The sequence below is a fragment of the Sarcophilus harrisii genome, chromosome 4 (genome assembly GCF_902635505.1).
Source record: "Sarcophilus harrisii chromosome 4, mSarHar1.11, whole genome shotgun sequence".
Lineage (NCBI taxonomy): Eukaryota > Metazoa > Chordata > Mammalia > Dasyuromorphia > Dasyuridae > Sarcophilus > Sarcophilus harrisii.
The window spans coordinates 227,766,748-227,783,068 of record NC_045429.1 but is presented as its reverse complement, the minus strand read 5'-3'; the positions used below and the strand labels follow the sequence as shown (position 1 = coordinate 227,783,068).

The following is a 16,321-nucleotide window of genomic DNA, read 5'->3' as shown; positions in this document are numbered from 1 at the left end:
AACATATTTTGTTCTTATTAAATTAATCCCCCTAGCTACACTTTTTTAAAGCAAAATCTTCTGGATATTTTTTTGTTTTTAACATCATTTCCTAATATATCTTCCCTCCCTCTTCCAGAAAGTCATTCCTTATAATAAAAGAGCCAATTTATCATAATTCACCAAACAGCAAAACATCCTGACATTATTATTTAATATTACAAGTTTTTAATTCCCCACCTATTCAAAGAAGTAGTCTCTCCTTTGGTGCAGATTTTGATTGTTATAATAAATTAGCATTAATTTTGACTGTTTTGCTTGTTTTTTGTGTTTCTCTTTTGAATTATTTTCCTGATTCAATTTACTTCATTTTGTGTTAGGTTACTTAAGTTTTTCAGTACTTTGGAATAGTCATCATTTTTTTTTAAATAGCAAAATAATATTCCATACTATTCATACTTCACAATGTTGAGCCATTTTCCAGGTTATGAGAATCTAGTTCATTGCTACTAGAAATGGTGCTACTATAAATTTTGGGTGTCTCTAGTCTCTTTTTTTAATTGTTGATCTCCTTGCTTTGAAAAAGGATCTCTGAGTCAAAGTGTTGTATACATTTTCTTTACTTTCTTTGCACAACTCTAAATTGCTTTCCTGAATGACTGGTCCAGTTTCTACCTCTACTTAGAGTGTATTTGTTATTCTACAATTCTCCAACAATGACTCTTCTCCTGTTTTGTATTTGTCAATTTTCTGAGGGTGGAATAAAACTTTAGAGTTGCTTGACTTCTTTTTCCTTTTTATTAGAGATTTGAAACACTATCTTTATGTTGTTCATAATATCAATCTTGATAAAACCCAGACAGCCTCTACCCTGGACATGTAAACAAATAATTTTAATAAAGATATAATAAGAAAGTGCACCTTCACTGAAAGGTCTACCCTCTGCAGTGCCTCATTAAAATCTGTAGGTGATCCTGATTCCCAGAAGGCTATTTCAGTGTAGTAGGTTTAATTATACAAAGCTGGATAGGCTTCCCCCAAGGTCTGGCTATCTGTTGTCCCACTACCAACCTACCTGAATTTAGAAATGCAACATGCTTAGCTTGGTTTTAGAGTCAAAGCACTCAAATTCATCCCACCTTTGATAATTACTGTGTGTTGCCTTAGGCAGATTGGTTTATTTCTCTGGGTTTTGGTTTCTTTTACTAAGAAATGAGGATTTGGTTGAAATCAGGGGTTCTTTATCTGTGGTTCCTCAGCTTGTTATAAAATTATTTTGATAACTAAGTCTCAATGTAATTTATTTTCTTTGAAACTTATGTTTTTTTTCTTTTATTTTATGCATTTAAAATATTATTGTGAGAAAAGTTTCATTGGCTTTACCAGGCTGCCAAAGACAATCCCTGACACTAAAATAGTTAAGAACCATCTACTGGTCATCCTGCCATCTGGGGGAGGGGGTGGGGAGGGTAAGAGGTGAAAAATTGGAACAAGAGGTTTGGCAATTGTTAATGCTGTAAAGTTACCCATGCATATAACCTGTAAATAAAAGGCTATTAAATAAAAATAAAATAAAAAAATAAAATAGTTAAGAAACCCTGATCTAGATAATATAAAGGCTCTTCATGCTAATTAGGTCTGTGATTATCAACAGCTTGGAAAGGTATCATACATCTTTTGTCCCAAGTCATCCTCAGTGAACACAAGTTATAAGGGGGTTGTACTTTATATTAGCGAAGAAGCTAAACACATTGGTAAAAATAAAAATGCAATTATGAACATGCTATTGAAGTATTATTGTGTCTTCCATGATGAAATAGTTAAGATAGTGATAATAGCTCATATTTATATAATGTCCCAGAGTTTTTAAGAAGCAGAATGATGTGGTAGATAGAATGCTGACTGTATTCAAATCTTGTCTTAACGCCTTTGCTAAATGATTTGATGAGTGGAGAGAAAGGGAGGCATGAAGAAGAGAAAACAGTGGAAAGGAGGATAGTACAAAAGGGTGTGTGTGTGTGTGTGTGAGAGAGAGAGAGAGAAAGAGAGAGACAGAGAGACAGAGAGACAGAGACAGAGGTAGAGATAGAGACAGACAGGGACACACAAAGAGAGACAAAGACATAGAGGGAAGGACAGAGATGAAGAGAGAAACAGAGACAGACAGAGACATGGGGGGAAAGGAGGGAGGGAGAGAGAGAGACAATGGAAGGAGGGGGGAAAGAGAGAAAGAGGGGTGAAAGGAGGGGGAAAAGAGGGAGGGGAAGAAGGAAAGAGGGAGAGAGAGACAAAGATAGACAGAAAGAGAGCACTGTGAGACATACACAGAGAAGTTGTAAAGGTATAAGAAATCCAAGGATATAAAGGAAGTAACTGTTAACTCAGGGCAAGATCTAGAAGACAATCCATGAGAGCCAGAATAGAATGGGACATTTTTGTTAAAGGCATCAGGAAACAAAAATTGGACTTCTATAAGTTCATGACTTATCTTTTTTCAAGGTAAGAATAGCTCCCTGAAGACCTGAAGCCTGAGACAAGATTATTGATTAAATCATAAATTCTTTCCCCATATTCTGCATTATGGTAAGTCCTTTCAAGAAGCCCCAACAAATTTACCTTTGTTAGGACCCTAGAACTAGACCTTAAGTCCTGCACAATTTGAATTGGATTGGATCACTCCAGGACTAAACTCTGCAAAAAAGGAATCTTGACCGCATTTTCAAATTATTTTATTTTAGAATGAACATATAAGAAGCCAGTAATTAAAATTTTTCTTTTGCCTTTTATTACTTAGTAAAGCCATTAAAAATACACGAAAAAAGGGCTGTGCACTGTTTTCACGTACTAATGGAACAGAGAACAGTAAGATATAGGTTCTCTGCTATGGTTCAGAGCAAATGGTGAGCATCTTGTCTATCAGAGAAACCAGAAAACCTAGTCCTATGGGAGAAAAGAATGAAACTATATCTCATATTTAGCATATGGTAACTCCACACTTGGCCAAGGAATTGAAAAGATATTTTGATGACATTATCAGAAAAAGAATAACCTTTAATTTTGGTACAAATGTTTATTTCATGGCTTCTTTAATTTTCTATCACTAAATTCATAAATTTAGTTTTTCAAGAAAAGATTAGCCAGGGAATTAATGTTTCTGAAAATTTCTAACAGCCTACTTCTTCATAAGCATCATTTGCTTGTCTTTCCATCCTATAATTTATTCTGTTTTCCCTCAAGTTTTGCTTGTACCCTTCCAGATTTTTCCATGTGTATTAAAACCCTAAGGACTCAAGGTTTTGTTTTGTTTTGTTTTTTAGTTTACACCATTTTCCTATTACATCAAAATACATGAAACTTCATTGCTATCACATTAGCCAAGATGAACTTTTTGTGAAGCCTATCACTAGTGGTTTTTTTTTTTTTTTTTTCAGCTTTGGTTTCTCTCCAGGGGAATATTGGCCAATTGTATTGTCATGTGTGTGGAGGTCACCTTGATGAATAGTGTTTAATAGACAAATACCAAAACATTAGTTAGCTTGTGATGATTTGTGAAATGTTTTTGGCTGATTAGTATGAAAATTTGGGTAGATAATATGAAAAACTATTTTTAAAAGCTTTTGAGCTTATTCATTTGGATGGGAATTTAAAGCTGAATAATGATTATGCCTTGTATTAAGAATTATTTCTCATGATTACTCTTATCAACAAAACATAAGTATTAAAATTAATTCCACTGGGTTTAATTGTGCATTAGTTTCAACTTTTAAGGGGATATTGGTGGAGGTAGACTTGGATGCTTTTCATAAGCTTTACTTTCAACTATACAGTGTCATTCAGGTGAAATGAAATAAAATTATTCTTTATATTTTATATTCATCTTGTAATTATAATTTGCTAATTAGCTTTTAACAAAGTCTTAGCAGGATTTTATTTTTCAGTAAAAGAGTAGAAAAATATATTGCTACAGGTTTTAATAAAAGAAAAAAGATCTGTTTTTACTTTTCCAAAGTCAATGTTGTGCTTTCAGACATATGTAAACTTTACAGTCATCCTGTCTGTATAATTTTCCTTTGGAATGATAGTTTAACAGTTTTCCTGCATGGATTGTGTTAAAAATCTTTATAGACCAGATTCACTAAAACATATGTTCAACTTTTGGGCTGCTAACTTTAGTGCCAGTTTTTTTTTTTTTTTTTTTTTAAGGTATGCTTAACTTTGGAATTTTGTCTCAACTGATCCTTTTTATTAATAGTTCATTAAAACATCCTTAATTTTTATTCTCTTACTCTGTCACTTCTATAATATCAGGTGATCTGAAGGTTTTTCCTAACAAATAATTACCACATAAACTGGATCAAATGAGTGGAGATTATTAAAATAGTTAAGAGGAATGACTATTTGAAGGAACTTTAAGTACTTTGTTGCTTTAAAATCTTGCTTGTAAATAGCAATAAAAATATCCTGATCAAAACAAATGATTGAAATTGATTGAAAAATGCATTTCCTTGAATCAGTTTCAGTACTAAGTGATATATCTTAGACTAGAACTATCTGATTCCTAATCCATTGTTCTTTTCACTGTATCAAGTTGGTCATGCCTTTTAAATTGTTGCTATATTATTTGTTGCTAAATTTGACCGTCACTAGTAAAATCCTATCCAGACAGGTCATTTGTAATAAATGACCACTCCTGTTGTTTGGAAGTAATAAAATGTTTAGCAATTGTATAATTATGAATCTAAGTTGAATAATAATTAGTAACATTGTGAAAATAAAATTCTTAAGAACTCTGATTAGCACAGTGATCAAATTGGATTCTTGAGGATGAATAATGAAACATGCTACTCACCTCGTAGGAGAGAGATGGTTAGGGTACAAGTTAAAAAATTGTTTTGGATATGGTTAATATGAGAATTTGTTTTCTTGACTATGGATATTTGTCATGGATTTTTGAGGTGTCTTTTTTTTTCCTTTTTGGTGACCTGAATAGGAGAAGGTGGGATGTAGAGAAGCAGGTTTTTGTTCATTAAAAAAAAAAAAAAAAAATTAAAGCTTATATTTTAGTCTAACTCAAAAGTAATTTTCTAGCAATTGGCCTTTTATTTATGATAGCTTACCATAATTCAATTGTTATCTTATAAGCAAACTGTAACTGTTGGTCATAAAGGTGTAGTATACAATGTATTTATATGTTATTTGATCCTCTCCCTTTCTGTTTAACAGAATAGCCTTGGAGAATAACTCTACAGGTTATAGAGTTAAATACGTTTTTATATAAGCAAATGAATTTATTAATATTTGTGTTTATTTATTAATTTATTAATTTCTGTGTGGATTTGAATTCTCTTAGTTAAGGAAGTTTATGGAGGGATAGGATTTCTGAGTGATCTACCTGAACAACTAGAAATGGTAGGTTAAAGTAGTTTATCAGTTTATGTGGAGGGTGATTTGAACACATGCAAATTACATAGATTCTGACTTTATTCTATAGGATGTAATCAATATTATGCTTCGTGAAACCATTCTGGAGAGCAATTTGGAACTGTGCTCAAAGGGTTATCAAACTGTATACCCTTTGATCTAGCAGTATTTCTACTGCACTTATATCCCAAAGAGATCTTAAAGGAGAGAAAGGGACCCACATGTGCAAAAATGTTTGTGGCAGCCCTTTTTATAGTGGCAAGAAATTTGAAACTGAGTGGATGCCCATCAGTTGGAGAATGAGTTATGGTACAGAATGTTATGGAATATTATTGTTCTGTAAGAACAATCAGCAGAATGATTTCAGAGAGGTCTGCAGAGATTTACCTGAACTGATGCTAAGTGAAATGAGCAGAACCAGGATCATTACACACAGCAACAGCAGAATTATATGATGATCAATTCTGATGGACGTGGCTCTTCTCAAAAATGAGATGATTCAGGCCAGTTTCAATGATCTTGTGATGAGAAGAGCCATATACATCCACAGAGGACTGTGGGAACTGAGTGTAGATCACATCATAACATTTTTACTTCTTTTGTTGCGCTTTGCTTGAATTTTGTTTTCTTTCTTTTTTTTTTTCATTTTTGATCTGATCTTTCTTGTGCGGCAAGACAATTGTATAAATATGTATGCCTATTTACATATATTTTATCATGTTTAACATGCTTAAATATACACATTTAACATTACTTGCCATCTGGAGAGGGAGTGGTGGAAATGGAGGGAAAACTGGAACACAAGAATTTGCAAGGGTCAGTGTTGAAAAATTATCCTTGCATATGTTTTAAAAATAAAAAAAGTTTCAATAAAATAAAGACTTCCTTGTTAAAAATAAAAAAATAATAAACTATTGCTATAAAGAAAAAAAAACTATGCTTGGTGAGATAGAGAAAGGGAAAGGGAAAAGAGAAATCTAATTGTATCTTCTCCCTTGTCCTAAACACAGATATTCATATCTTGTGATTTTGGTCAAATATTCAATATGGCATTAAGTAGATTTATAAAAGCACAAAAATTGGAGAGTATATTCAAAGAGAAGGAGAAATGGTAAGGCATGAAAATTATAAGGACAGTGAACCAGTGACATTTTCAATAAACCTTTCAGAAAAGTACTCAAGCCCTTGAATAATATGATTTGTCTTTGGAAATTTTTATTAATGACAGTCAATTCTCTTAATATTTTCTCTTTAAGAAGACTGATGTTTTCTGAATTTTAATATAATGATTATGAAGAAATAGGTTTTCAAGATACTGTTACAAACAAGGATACTTTAAAGAAATGTAATTGAATGATTTATTTCCGTTTCTGAACTTCACAATGCTGATTGATTGCCCCATCTGAAGTAGCAGTTTCTATACCATTTTTAAAATGAGGCACCTTGGAGCATCATATTCTCCTTTTTCATATCCTGAATTCTCCTGAGCTACAGCCATATCTGTATTCATATATTATATTCATGTTTACAAAATGAAAAAAAAAATTGGAAACATGAAGACTGTCTTTTTACCTGATTCTGACATTTTTCTCTATCTCTGCTTCCTGATTAAGCAGGCAGAGAAGCTGAATAAAAAACACACTGACAAATTCAACTCAAGATGAATTTAATATTGGTAGATATAGGAATACATAAGAGCATACAAGGAAAGTTTCATGGTATTTTTTTTTTTTTTTTTGCTGCATGACTTTCCTGTGAGCCAATGAAACTACAATAAGAGAATTAATTCCCCAATATTTTAATCTTCTATAAAATTTATGCCTTTTCCCATCTGTTTGTGATCCTTTCTAATAGCCAAGTAGGATATCAATACCATCCATACAATTGGACCTCCTGGTTTTATTGAAAATGACAGTCTATGGGAGATTCCCTAAAGGCAGTTGCAGAATATATCAATTCATATGAATCAATAGGTATTTATTAAATATCTGTAGTGTGTTTAACTAGTACTAGACTCAGATAGTCATACAATCTCTAAATACTGCATATTTGTTTTCAAACCTAATTGAAAATTCTGGCTATTTTGCTTTAGATAAGTCTCAAATGATTTTAGCTTCAGTTACCATAGCAATCATTGCTTTTCTGTTTACCATTAATCACATTTTAAGATAACTGAGCTACTTTTGTTAAAAGTCTCAAAATTTTTTTTATGTGAAAATGAAGACAAAATAGGACTCCCTTGGTTATAGACTTCTGAACAAGCCTGGAAAAGCTTTAGCTAAGAATATTTAATTCATCATATTAATACATGCCTTTTTTCAAAATGATTTTCCTTAAGGTCAGGTTATTTTTTATCTTTTTTTTCTTTTAAACATACATTTTTAGCATTATAAAATACTTTTAATAATTAGTAAATTTAATTTTGTACTTTAGTTTGCATACAATGTAATTGCATTATTAAATAAACGAAATAAGAATATACTAAGATTAGAGTTTTCATTTATTAAATTCAGTTCACAATGTTTTTAGCTTGTCACTCATTTGTAATATTGAGCAGAAAGAATATTTTGAGTCTTATTTTTAACATAATTATAACAGGTGAACCATTGCGAATTTTTAGTGTAATCTGTGACTCTATCTCTGATCTTTTCTTGGCTATAAGTTATTTATATCTTAAAATACATCCTGTATATATCCTGTATATCTAATACACTTGTATTGATCTTTAAAGAGGGGATAGCAAAAATATGTTTTTTTTAATTTGGATATTCATGTTTGATAGACATAAAAATTAATTGAAAAGTTTAGGAAAGATAAAATGAGTATATAGTTGAAAAAATCATTCATTTATCTTTTAAAACTCTCTTAATATAACTCAAATCATGCCATTAATGTGACAATTAAACTTTTTTCATATCATCTTGTTCTGTATTATATTCTACATTCTGTGTTCTATACATTTTTGAGCTATTGAATTTATTACTCATATACAATGCTTCAGATGTGATATTTTACATTAAAATTTAATGGTAATATTCTCATTCATTTTATTTATCATATTGGTATCCAAAAATACTTAGAAACTGATTAACTATGTATAATTTTTTTCCTGTTTTCAATTATTTCTAGTATTCCACATTTTAGTCTTTTTTTTTTTTTTTTTAAATCTGTTTTCTCCATAGCTTTTCTATTCTAGTTTGGTTCTTTCTCAACTATCAAGTTTTTATGTTAAGGTTTGAATATTTAAATATAAATATACATTGAAATGAATGAAACATAGCAGTTTTTTTTTCTTTCTGTTACTGCAACAAAAAGAGGAAAATTGGCATAGAGATATAGGAAAATGTTTTACTGCAATGGCCTCAGCTGAAAATGATTTGTTATCTCACAAAAATGTTGGGTTAACAGTAGAGTTACAGAATCATGCTTTTTCTCCCTTTCTTAACATATAATGTTATTTTAAAATGTTATTTTGTTTTGTTTCAGATAGTGTCAAAATACACTGCCATCATAAGAAAGGCAATTCCAATGTATTTTCAGATTCTAGTCTTGAGTTATGCATATAACTGAAGTCAAACCACTGGTAAATTTATAATATCACTAAGATGGAAAAAATATCAACTCTTAAAAACAGAGTTTTTTGTCTCTCTTTTTCAGTCAGTGGCCAAAACTGGGCGACTCATGATCAGTCATGAGGCTCCCTTAACTGGAGGCTTTGCATCGGAGATCAGTTCTACAGTTCAGGTAGAGTAAGCTTTTGGGGGGTGGCATAAGTTCTAATATTTTATAGATTCTCTTGTGTCTTAGGGAGAAAAACTGCTAATCCCAACCTGCAAAGGTAAGCACTTCATTGAAATCCATATTTTCTGTCTATCTTCACTGCCTTTTAGTTAATGGTATAATTACTTTTTCTAGAAAAGGATTTGTATAAAAACAAGAGCTGAAAAATCCTGTGTAAGGCAAAGTTTGAAAACAGTTTAATAAATCATATTCTGTTGTATTTAAAATTTCATTTTATGTAGGCTATATGCAGTTTTTCAAAGTCTTCTCAGTTTAAATCTTATATTTCTCCTCTAATAAAACCAAAGCTGACTATGAAATGGTCCATTTTGAAGTTAGTCTTAAATGTTTTTAGATTCCAACTTGTAGTAAATTACTTGTCAAAAAGTCAGTCTTTCAAAGGCATTGTGTAACTAAATTATTTTCTGAAACTGGCAACAGCAGCAGGAAGGTTGAAAGGCTTATGTAAAGATTTATATTTTAGAATAGTCACTTAAAATGTATGTCCTGATACATGAGAAAAAATAATATTCCTTTCTTTATCACTTCTGGTTACTAGAGTTTTTACTTAATGCTTATACACATATTTTTTATGTCATATCAATAAGTAGATAACCTAAAAAGTATTTTCCTTTTCTTTTAATTTGTCTATTAAAAAGCAAATTAAATCTAACACTTTAATGTAACAATACATTACTGGAATGAAATGTTTACTGTTAAAATTGAATTTTGTTCTTTGATCATATTGAGAATTTTTTGTTTATTTTCATATTAGACTTTCCTCAACTTTTTGAAAGTTCATTTTTAATTCACCTCAATCTTAATAGAGATTTCACTTTATTATACATTGAATTTATACTAATCATAGTGCCTCCTCAAATTAAAATGTTATCATTGAGTAATAGCAAATGCCAGTTTGGTATTGCAATCTATAGGAAACTTGAATTTTTGGGCAATTTTAACTGCTATAACTTTATTTGTACTCTAAAATACAATAAAGTAATTCAGAGTGTTAGTTGGGAGGTGATACTGTTTTTAAAGTGACATTGATGAAAAATTTATATATTTTTGTCTTTTTTGAAACAAAACATGATTATACATCTTTAATGACAAGTTAAAATGAACAGAGTATTATTGCTACTTATAATTAACTTGAGTTTAATTAATGCAAAGACACGATGAATGGTTACATACAAAATTTAATAAAAGCAAGCTTTGAGGTTCTTGCAATGTCAATGTTTTTCTTTCTTCCTCCTCTACCCTCTTCTTCTTCTAAGATGTTGTTTCCCCATCTCACCTAGGAGGCAGTGATCTCTCATGAAGCCAAACCCAAATACTTGATCAGTCACAAAGCTTTATGCTGCTTTTTTTTTTTTGCCTAATATGGACCAGTTCATCCTTTAAGTATCCTCATTAACTCCTGCTCCTAGAGATTATTCTGATGGTGTGGACACTCAATTGGCTTTTGCCACTTGTTTTCCCATTTTATTAGGAGACATTAGCTTTCTTGTTAAATATCTTATAGTATTCTTTCCATCATTAATATTTTACATTAAAAAAAACATTTTTCTCCTTTGCTTGTCCAATTTCTATTGTCCATTTGTGAAAATTAAGTGTTGTTAAAAGTTGTTAAAGATTGATCATTAAGATCAAGGTCATATGATACATCAGCTGGAAAAAAGAAATTGAGGTTCACATTTTCTTAATGATATATTCAATTCACTCCATCCCACAAGCAACTCTGATTAATACTTGGTGCCTATATCTGAATTTCACTTGACTCTTTTTCTATAAATTTGCCCACCAAACACTTTGTTACAATAATTTTATCATGAACTTTTCATGATATTTGAATAACAACAAAAAATGAGTCAGGGCATTGGGGAGGGGATTAGAGAAAAGTAAGTAAAAAAGATTGGAAAGTAAAACTATGTGGATTTTTATTCTAGCTGTGCCCTTAAAGTGTGCTTTCATTTATGGGTGTGGTGTATACTCACCTACTCTCTTTCTTAGGGAGTGTCAGAAAATAAAAATTAGATTTCTGGATCAGTTGTTTAATTTATTTACTTTTAGTTTTCTCTATTAAAAATGCTTGACTAGATCAATCATTGTTATTTTAGTTGCTAATAAAACAAGAAATTGACATAATACACAGACATGTCAAACCTCTACATTAAAGAACTTAGGAAATGGAAATTTAATTTTCTTATAACAAGGAAATTGAATATGTACAAGATTAAATTTGAATTATGTAGAAATGATGGGTATAAATATGGCATCATGTGAAGGAAGTGAATTTAGAGAAGTTAAAACAGTGTTAACAAATATGTCCCTTCATGTTAATGAAAAATATATACCATGGTAATGGGAGATGAAATCATTTACTGGGATTATGCAGTGAGATATGATGAGGCTTTTATAGTTGATGATAATGTTTTCTTTGTGTACTTTTGAAATGATCTAAATGTGATGAGAATTGGATTTTTTTAAAAAGCCTATTTAAAGGTTATTGTCAATATCTTGATTTTTAAATATATGACAAAAATTAAGAGTGTCTTACATTGTTGAAACTGAAATCACTTAATAATTCTGAGTTGTAGTTTTCCTGTAATTGAAATAATGAATTTTTCCCACAACTGTTAGTTCCCAGATTTTTCTTTTAAATTTTTTTCAAAAAGTAACATTATTTCATGGTGTCTACTTTTTGTTAATCTAAGAAAAATCCATTATTTAAATAAAAATCTGTCTAATTTGAGAAAATTTAGAGATATTGTTTCATTTTTTTTAAATTTCTAGGTTTTTTTTTAAAGATAAGTGTGTTGTAAATTAAAATACTAGTTTAAATATTCTCCTGATTGCCTCAACTAATGGAAATATGTATGTGAAAATAAACAGAAAATATTTGCTAATGCTATTTTTGTGGATTCCTAATCACTTTTAAATCAGTGAAAGACAGAAAGAATTTAATCAGAGTAAATTACACTACCTTTCTGGACCCTAGGCAGTTATCCATCTATACATTAAAAATGTTGATTTACATTTGTAGCGGAAATTTCCTTATCTAGGACTTCCCTAAATCAATGAAATCAAAAGTCTAGTCTTCAGTTCTATACCCAGAAAGTCAGTAATATAATAAAGAATATAGATCTCAATCACAAAAAAATCCAAAAGGTTGATTATGAACAGTAGAGAGAATAATGATTTAAAAAAAATTTACTAAACAAATGAGACATCTAAAATAAACAAGGTTTGGACCAGATATTAACATAATAGAAATTTTTCTCTTCATTTCAATTTTGAGTAGGCAAAAATATGCTATACAAAATTGTATTAGGATAGGATGATTTGTTGTTTGCAGGATAGATCATCAAAAATATCAGTATGTTTTATTAAAAATCATTTAATCACACTTTTGTTCTGGACTTGTAATTTTTATGACATGGACAACTCTCAGAGTGGAAATGTTCACCTGTGATGTGGGACAATTTATTTTTAATTTATTTTATTTAAGAATTACTTGGGTCACTGCTACATTATGCCATTATTTTGAATTCCAAGGCTAGTCTCTTGTAGCCTTACTCTGGAAACATGTAGACATGTTTCCTGTCATGTCTAATCGTATGGAGAGACAGCATAGTGTAATGGATAGGGAATGGACTTAAAGTTAGGATTATCTATGTTCAGATCCTTCCATATACTTCCTCATAAACTGTGTGACCTTGGACAAGTCATTAAACTATTTTATTTTTCAGGTTCTTCATTGTAAAATAAAAAGGGTTTATTTAGTGATTTCTAAGTTTCCTTCTAATTCAAAATCAATAATCCCATCATTTTATGTAAAAGATATAAAATGCTATATGAATATCTTATGTTTTTTAAAGAAATACTATTCATATTATTCTAGTCATATTACTTAACAGGTAGAAAAACAATCAAGGTATTATGAGGATTTATAATTTTTCTATATTAGAATTGTTAAAAAAATAAGGTATTGAACAATGTACATAGAGTTTCCATTTAGTGAAAAATAATTTAAAAAGAAAACTGTTATATAATCTAATAAATTCTTAATATTAAATTAATTGGAGTTCATTTGAAAGGGGAGGGAGAAAAATGTTAGCTATAGATGTAATTTCTGTAGGAAAAATTTATTAATTTAAGATTCAAAGCTTGCTATCTCTTATCTAAATTTCTATCTCCATCTGTTTTGACTTTGGGGGAAAGAGTTTTTCTTTCTAATTTCCATTTGAAATGAAGTAAAAGTGAAGATATACTTTTCTTAAATGAAAATTGTATCACATTCATATGAAAAACTTGAATGTGTGTGTGAAAGACATGAAAGAGCAGGAGTGTTAGATATTATAGTTGAGCAAAATGCATATTTAGCAGATTCTTGAACAAATGGATTATTTTTGCCTTCATATAATCACAGATTTTTAAGAATTCTTTTCCATCTTTAAAAATACAACTTTATTAACAGTAACCCTAAAATTATTTAGTAATAAATATACATTATTTAAATCATATTGTAAAACATAATTTATGGCATACAGAAATTCAATATGGCATATTGCCTGAGGCATAGTAGAAACTTACCTTTATTAATAATTTGTAACACAGATTCACGTAATGATGAAATAAATTATGAGTATGATTGAATTGTACTCTAAGAAAAAAACACAAGACAAGTAAAACCCTTTCTCCCCTGTCTTCTGAATTTAGTGCTTAATAAGGATGCCAAAAATCTTTGGGATTGTGGTTGGCTTAAAGATTTGTTTTTTTTTACACATGGAAGCAATAAGTCTGTAATAAAGAGTCCAATTGGAGGCTATGGTAAGTTTCCATACCATTGTTCCATCCTTTCTGTGAGGTCTTTTAGCCTAGAATAAAAAGTCAGTGATTGTTGAATACATACATTTATTTTTAAAGGAATCAGATCATCATAAATATAATAATCTGAAAAGATAAGAAATCATTATATGCAAAGAAAGGTTTTTATGTCTTTTAATGAAAGAACTGTTGTTTTCTTACTAGCTCAAATTGAAATTTCTAGAGGAGTATTCTAGCATATAAATTTCTTATGATTATCAAAATTAAAAATATGTACTTTTCAGACATTGATGAATTAATACAAGTGCAAGGTCAAAGTTTCAGACTACAGAGTTTTTGAAATTATAGCATACTTTAGTATATTAAAATTTTAAAGACAGTATTTTCAAAAATTGAGACTCAATAAAAAGACAAGCCTAAGCAATAATATAGTGACTACAAGAGCAATTTTATAATTCTAATTTGCTTGAGACAACATGGTGTATATTGTTCAGTGGAATTGGGTCAGATATAAATCATGATACCTATGTGATAACATAATGAGGCAAGACATTTAATGATCAGATATTAGGTGACAAATAATAATCTTGAAGTTATGAAATAAAGAGGCACAGGTATTTCCTTTGTCTAAGATAATTAAATTTGTTTGATACAGAGGTGATTAATTTGACCCCTTTACATGGACAAAAAGTAAAGAGACACAAGAAGAAGTTCATTAAATAGCCATTATTATTATAAACCAAGTGACAGTCTGCACACAATGCTAGTCTATACTCCCCATATAGAATGGTTGGAAAAAATGGGCAGATATGTCAAAATACATAGGAAATAAACATCATCCAAAACATTCTCTTTAAAGAAAAATATTTTGTTATATATACATTGTCATAGACCTAAGAACACAGAACTTACCATCATTTTGAAAAATTATGATAATTCTAAAAAATTTGATTCAACATGCTTATAAATGTTGACAATTATATTTTAAACAAATAATACCAGCAATATTTGTTTTTAGAAAAATAAGTATTTTGTCCTTTCTCCCAAGCTCCTCTGTCCTCTACTACTACTACTACTACTGCCAATAGGATAATTGCCTTAACTTTTTTTTTTTGCTCATGGTACTGAAATTTGTCATGCCCAAATCAGCCTTATTACATTTTCTAAGGAAACCTGTTATACTTTTAAACTTTATTTTTGCCATTTGTGCCACCATTTATAATTTAAAATTTTACATTTAAAATCTTAGCACTATTTCCTCCTCTCACCCTTGGTATATAACATGCCAAGTTATCACTTCCTATTGATTCTGCTTCAGTTCTCCTCACTCTATTAAGCATTCAATGGATGCCTGTTATGTGAAAGATTTTGTGTTCAACATGGGAATTCAATAAAATAAAATAATTGTTATTTCAAGAAACTTATATTTGATCAGCAGGAAGGAGATATTTGGACCAAAAGTGTGTAAAAATTAAATGTAGAATAAAAACAAGGTAATTTTAGGAAAGAGGGTACTTACAACTGGGGTAATCTAGGAATATTGAAGTTGAGGCTTAAAGGAAGCTAAAAATTCTATGAGACAAAGGATAAGAAGAATCCATGTAGGGGACAACTTGAGAAAAGATAGATAAATAGCAGATGGAATTTAGGACACAGGGAACAGGAACTGGGGCAGTAGCTGTCCAGTTATATTTCAAGCACTGATTAACACTGTATTGGACTTATCTTGCAGCCTTTTAATGATTTTTGCTGTCTGTTCAAATGATAATGTGAAGTAACACATGTAAAGTGGTTCACAAACTTTAAAATCCTACATAAATATTAGCTATTAACAATTATTAATATTCTCTTCTTTGACTTTTTTATACTTTACAACTACCCTCACCGTATCCTTCATATCAATGCCAGATTTGATTATATCATTCTTAATAGTTAAAACACTTCACTGGTTCCCTTTTGCCTGCTGAATAATTCTGTCTCTCTAGCCTGAAGTTCCAAGAGTGAACTTAAGTCTGATTGAATGCCTTTTTGTTCCATATGGATGCTCAGTACTGTAATGCCTCTTAGAGTTGTTCCCTTCCCTCAGAACTTCTTCCCTTTCTGGCTTTTGAATTCAGAATTCTAACTCCTTTAAAAGGTTTTCCCTAATCTCTAAGTTGATAATCATTTTGCCCCTTTGCACGTGTTACATATTTGTCATATATTACTTTGTTATAATTTTGCTTAAATATACATCTATATAACATAGTGAATATATTATATTTAAATTTCTACCTGCTTGTCAATATTTGTTTCTGAACCTCCTTCACCA

At 30.2% G+C, this 16,321-nt stretch overlaps 1 protein-coding gene across 1 annotated transcript in view; it reads left to right on the top strand.

The window, feature by feature from the left end:
* The window catches only part of BCKDHB (branched chain keto acid dehydrogenase E1 subunit beta), a 252,004-nt gene that overhangs the window by 156,354 nt on the left and 79,329 nt on the right, over positions 1-16,321 (top strand). Inside the window, exon 9 of the mRNA XM_012549184.3 lies at positions 9,058-9,144. Coding sequence (XP_012404638.1) covers positions 9,058-9,144 — 87 coding nt within the window. The remainder of the gene's footprint in view (positions 1-9,057; positions 9,145-16,321) is intronic.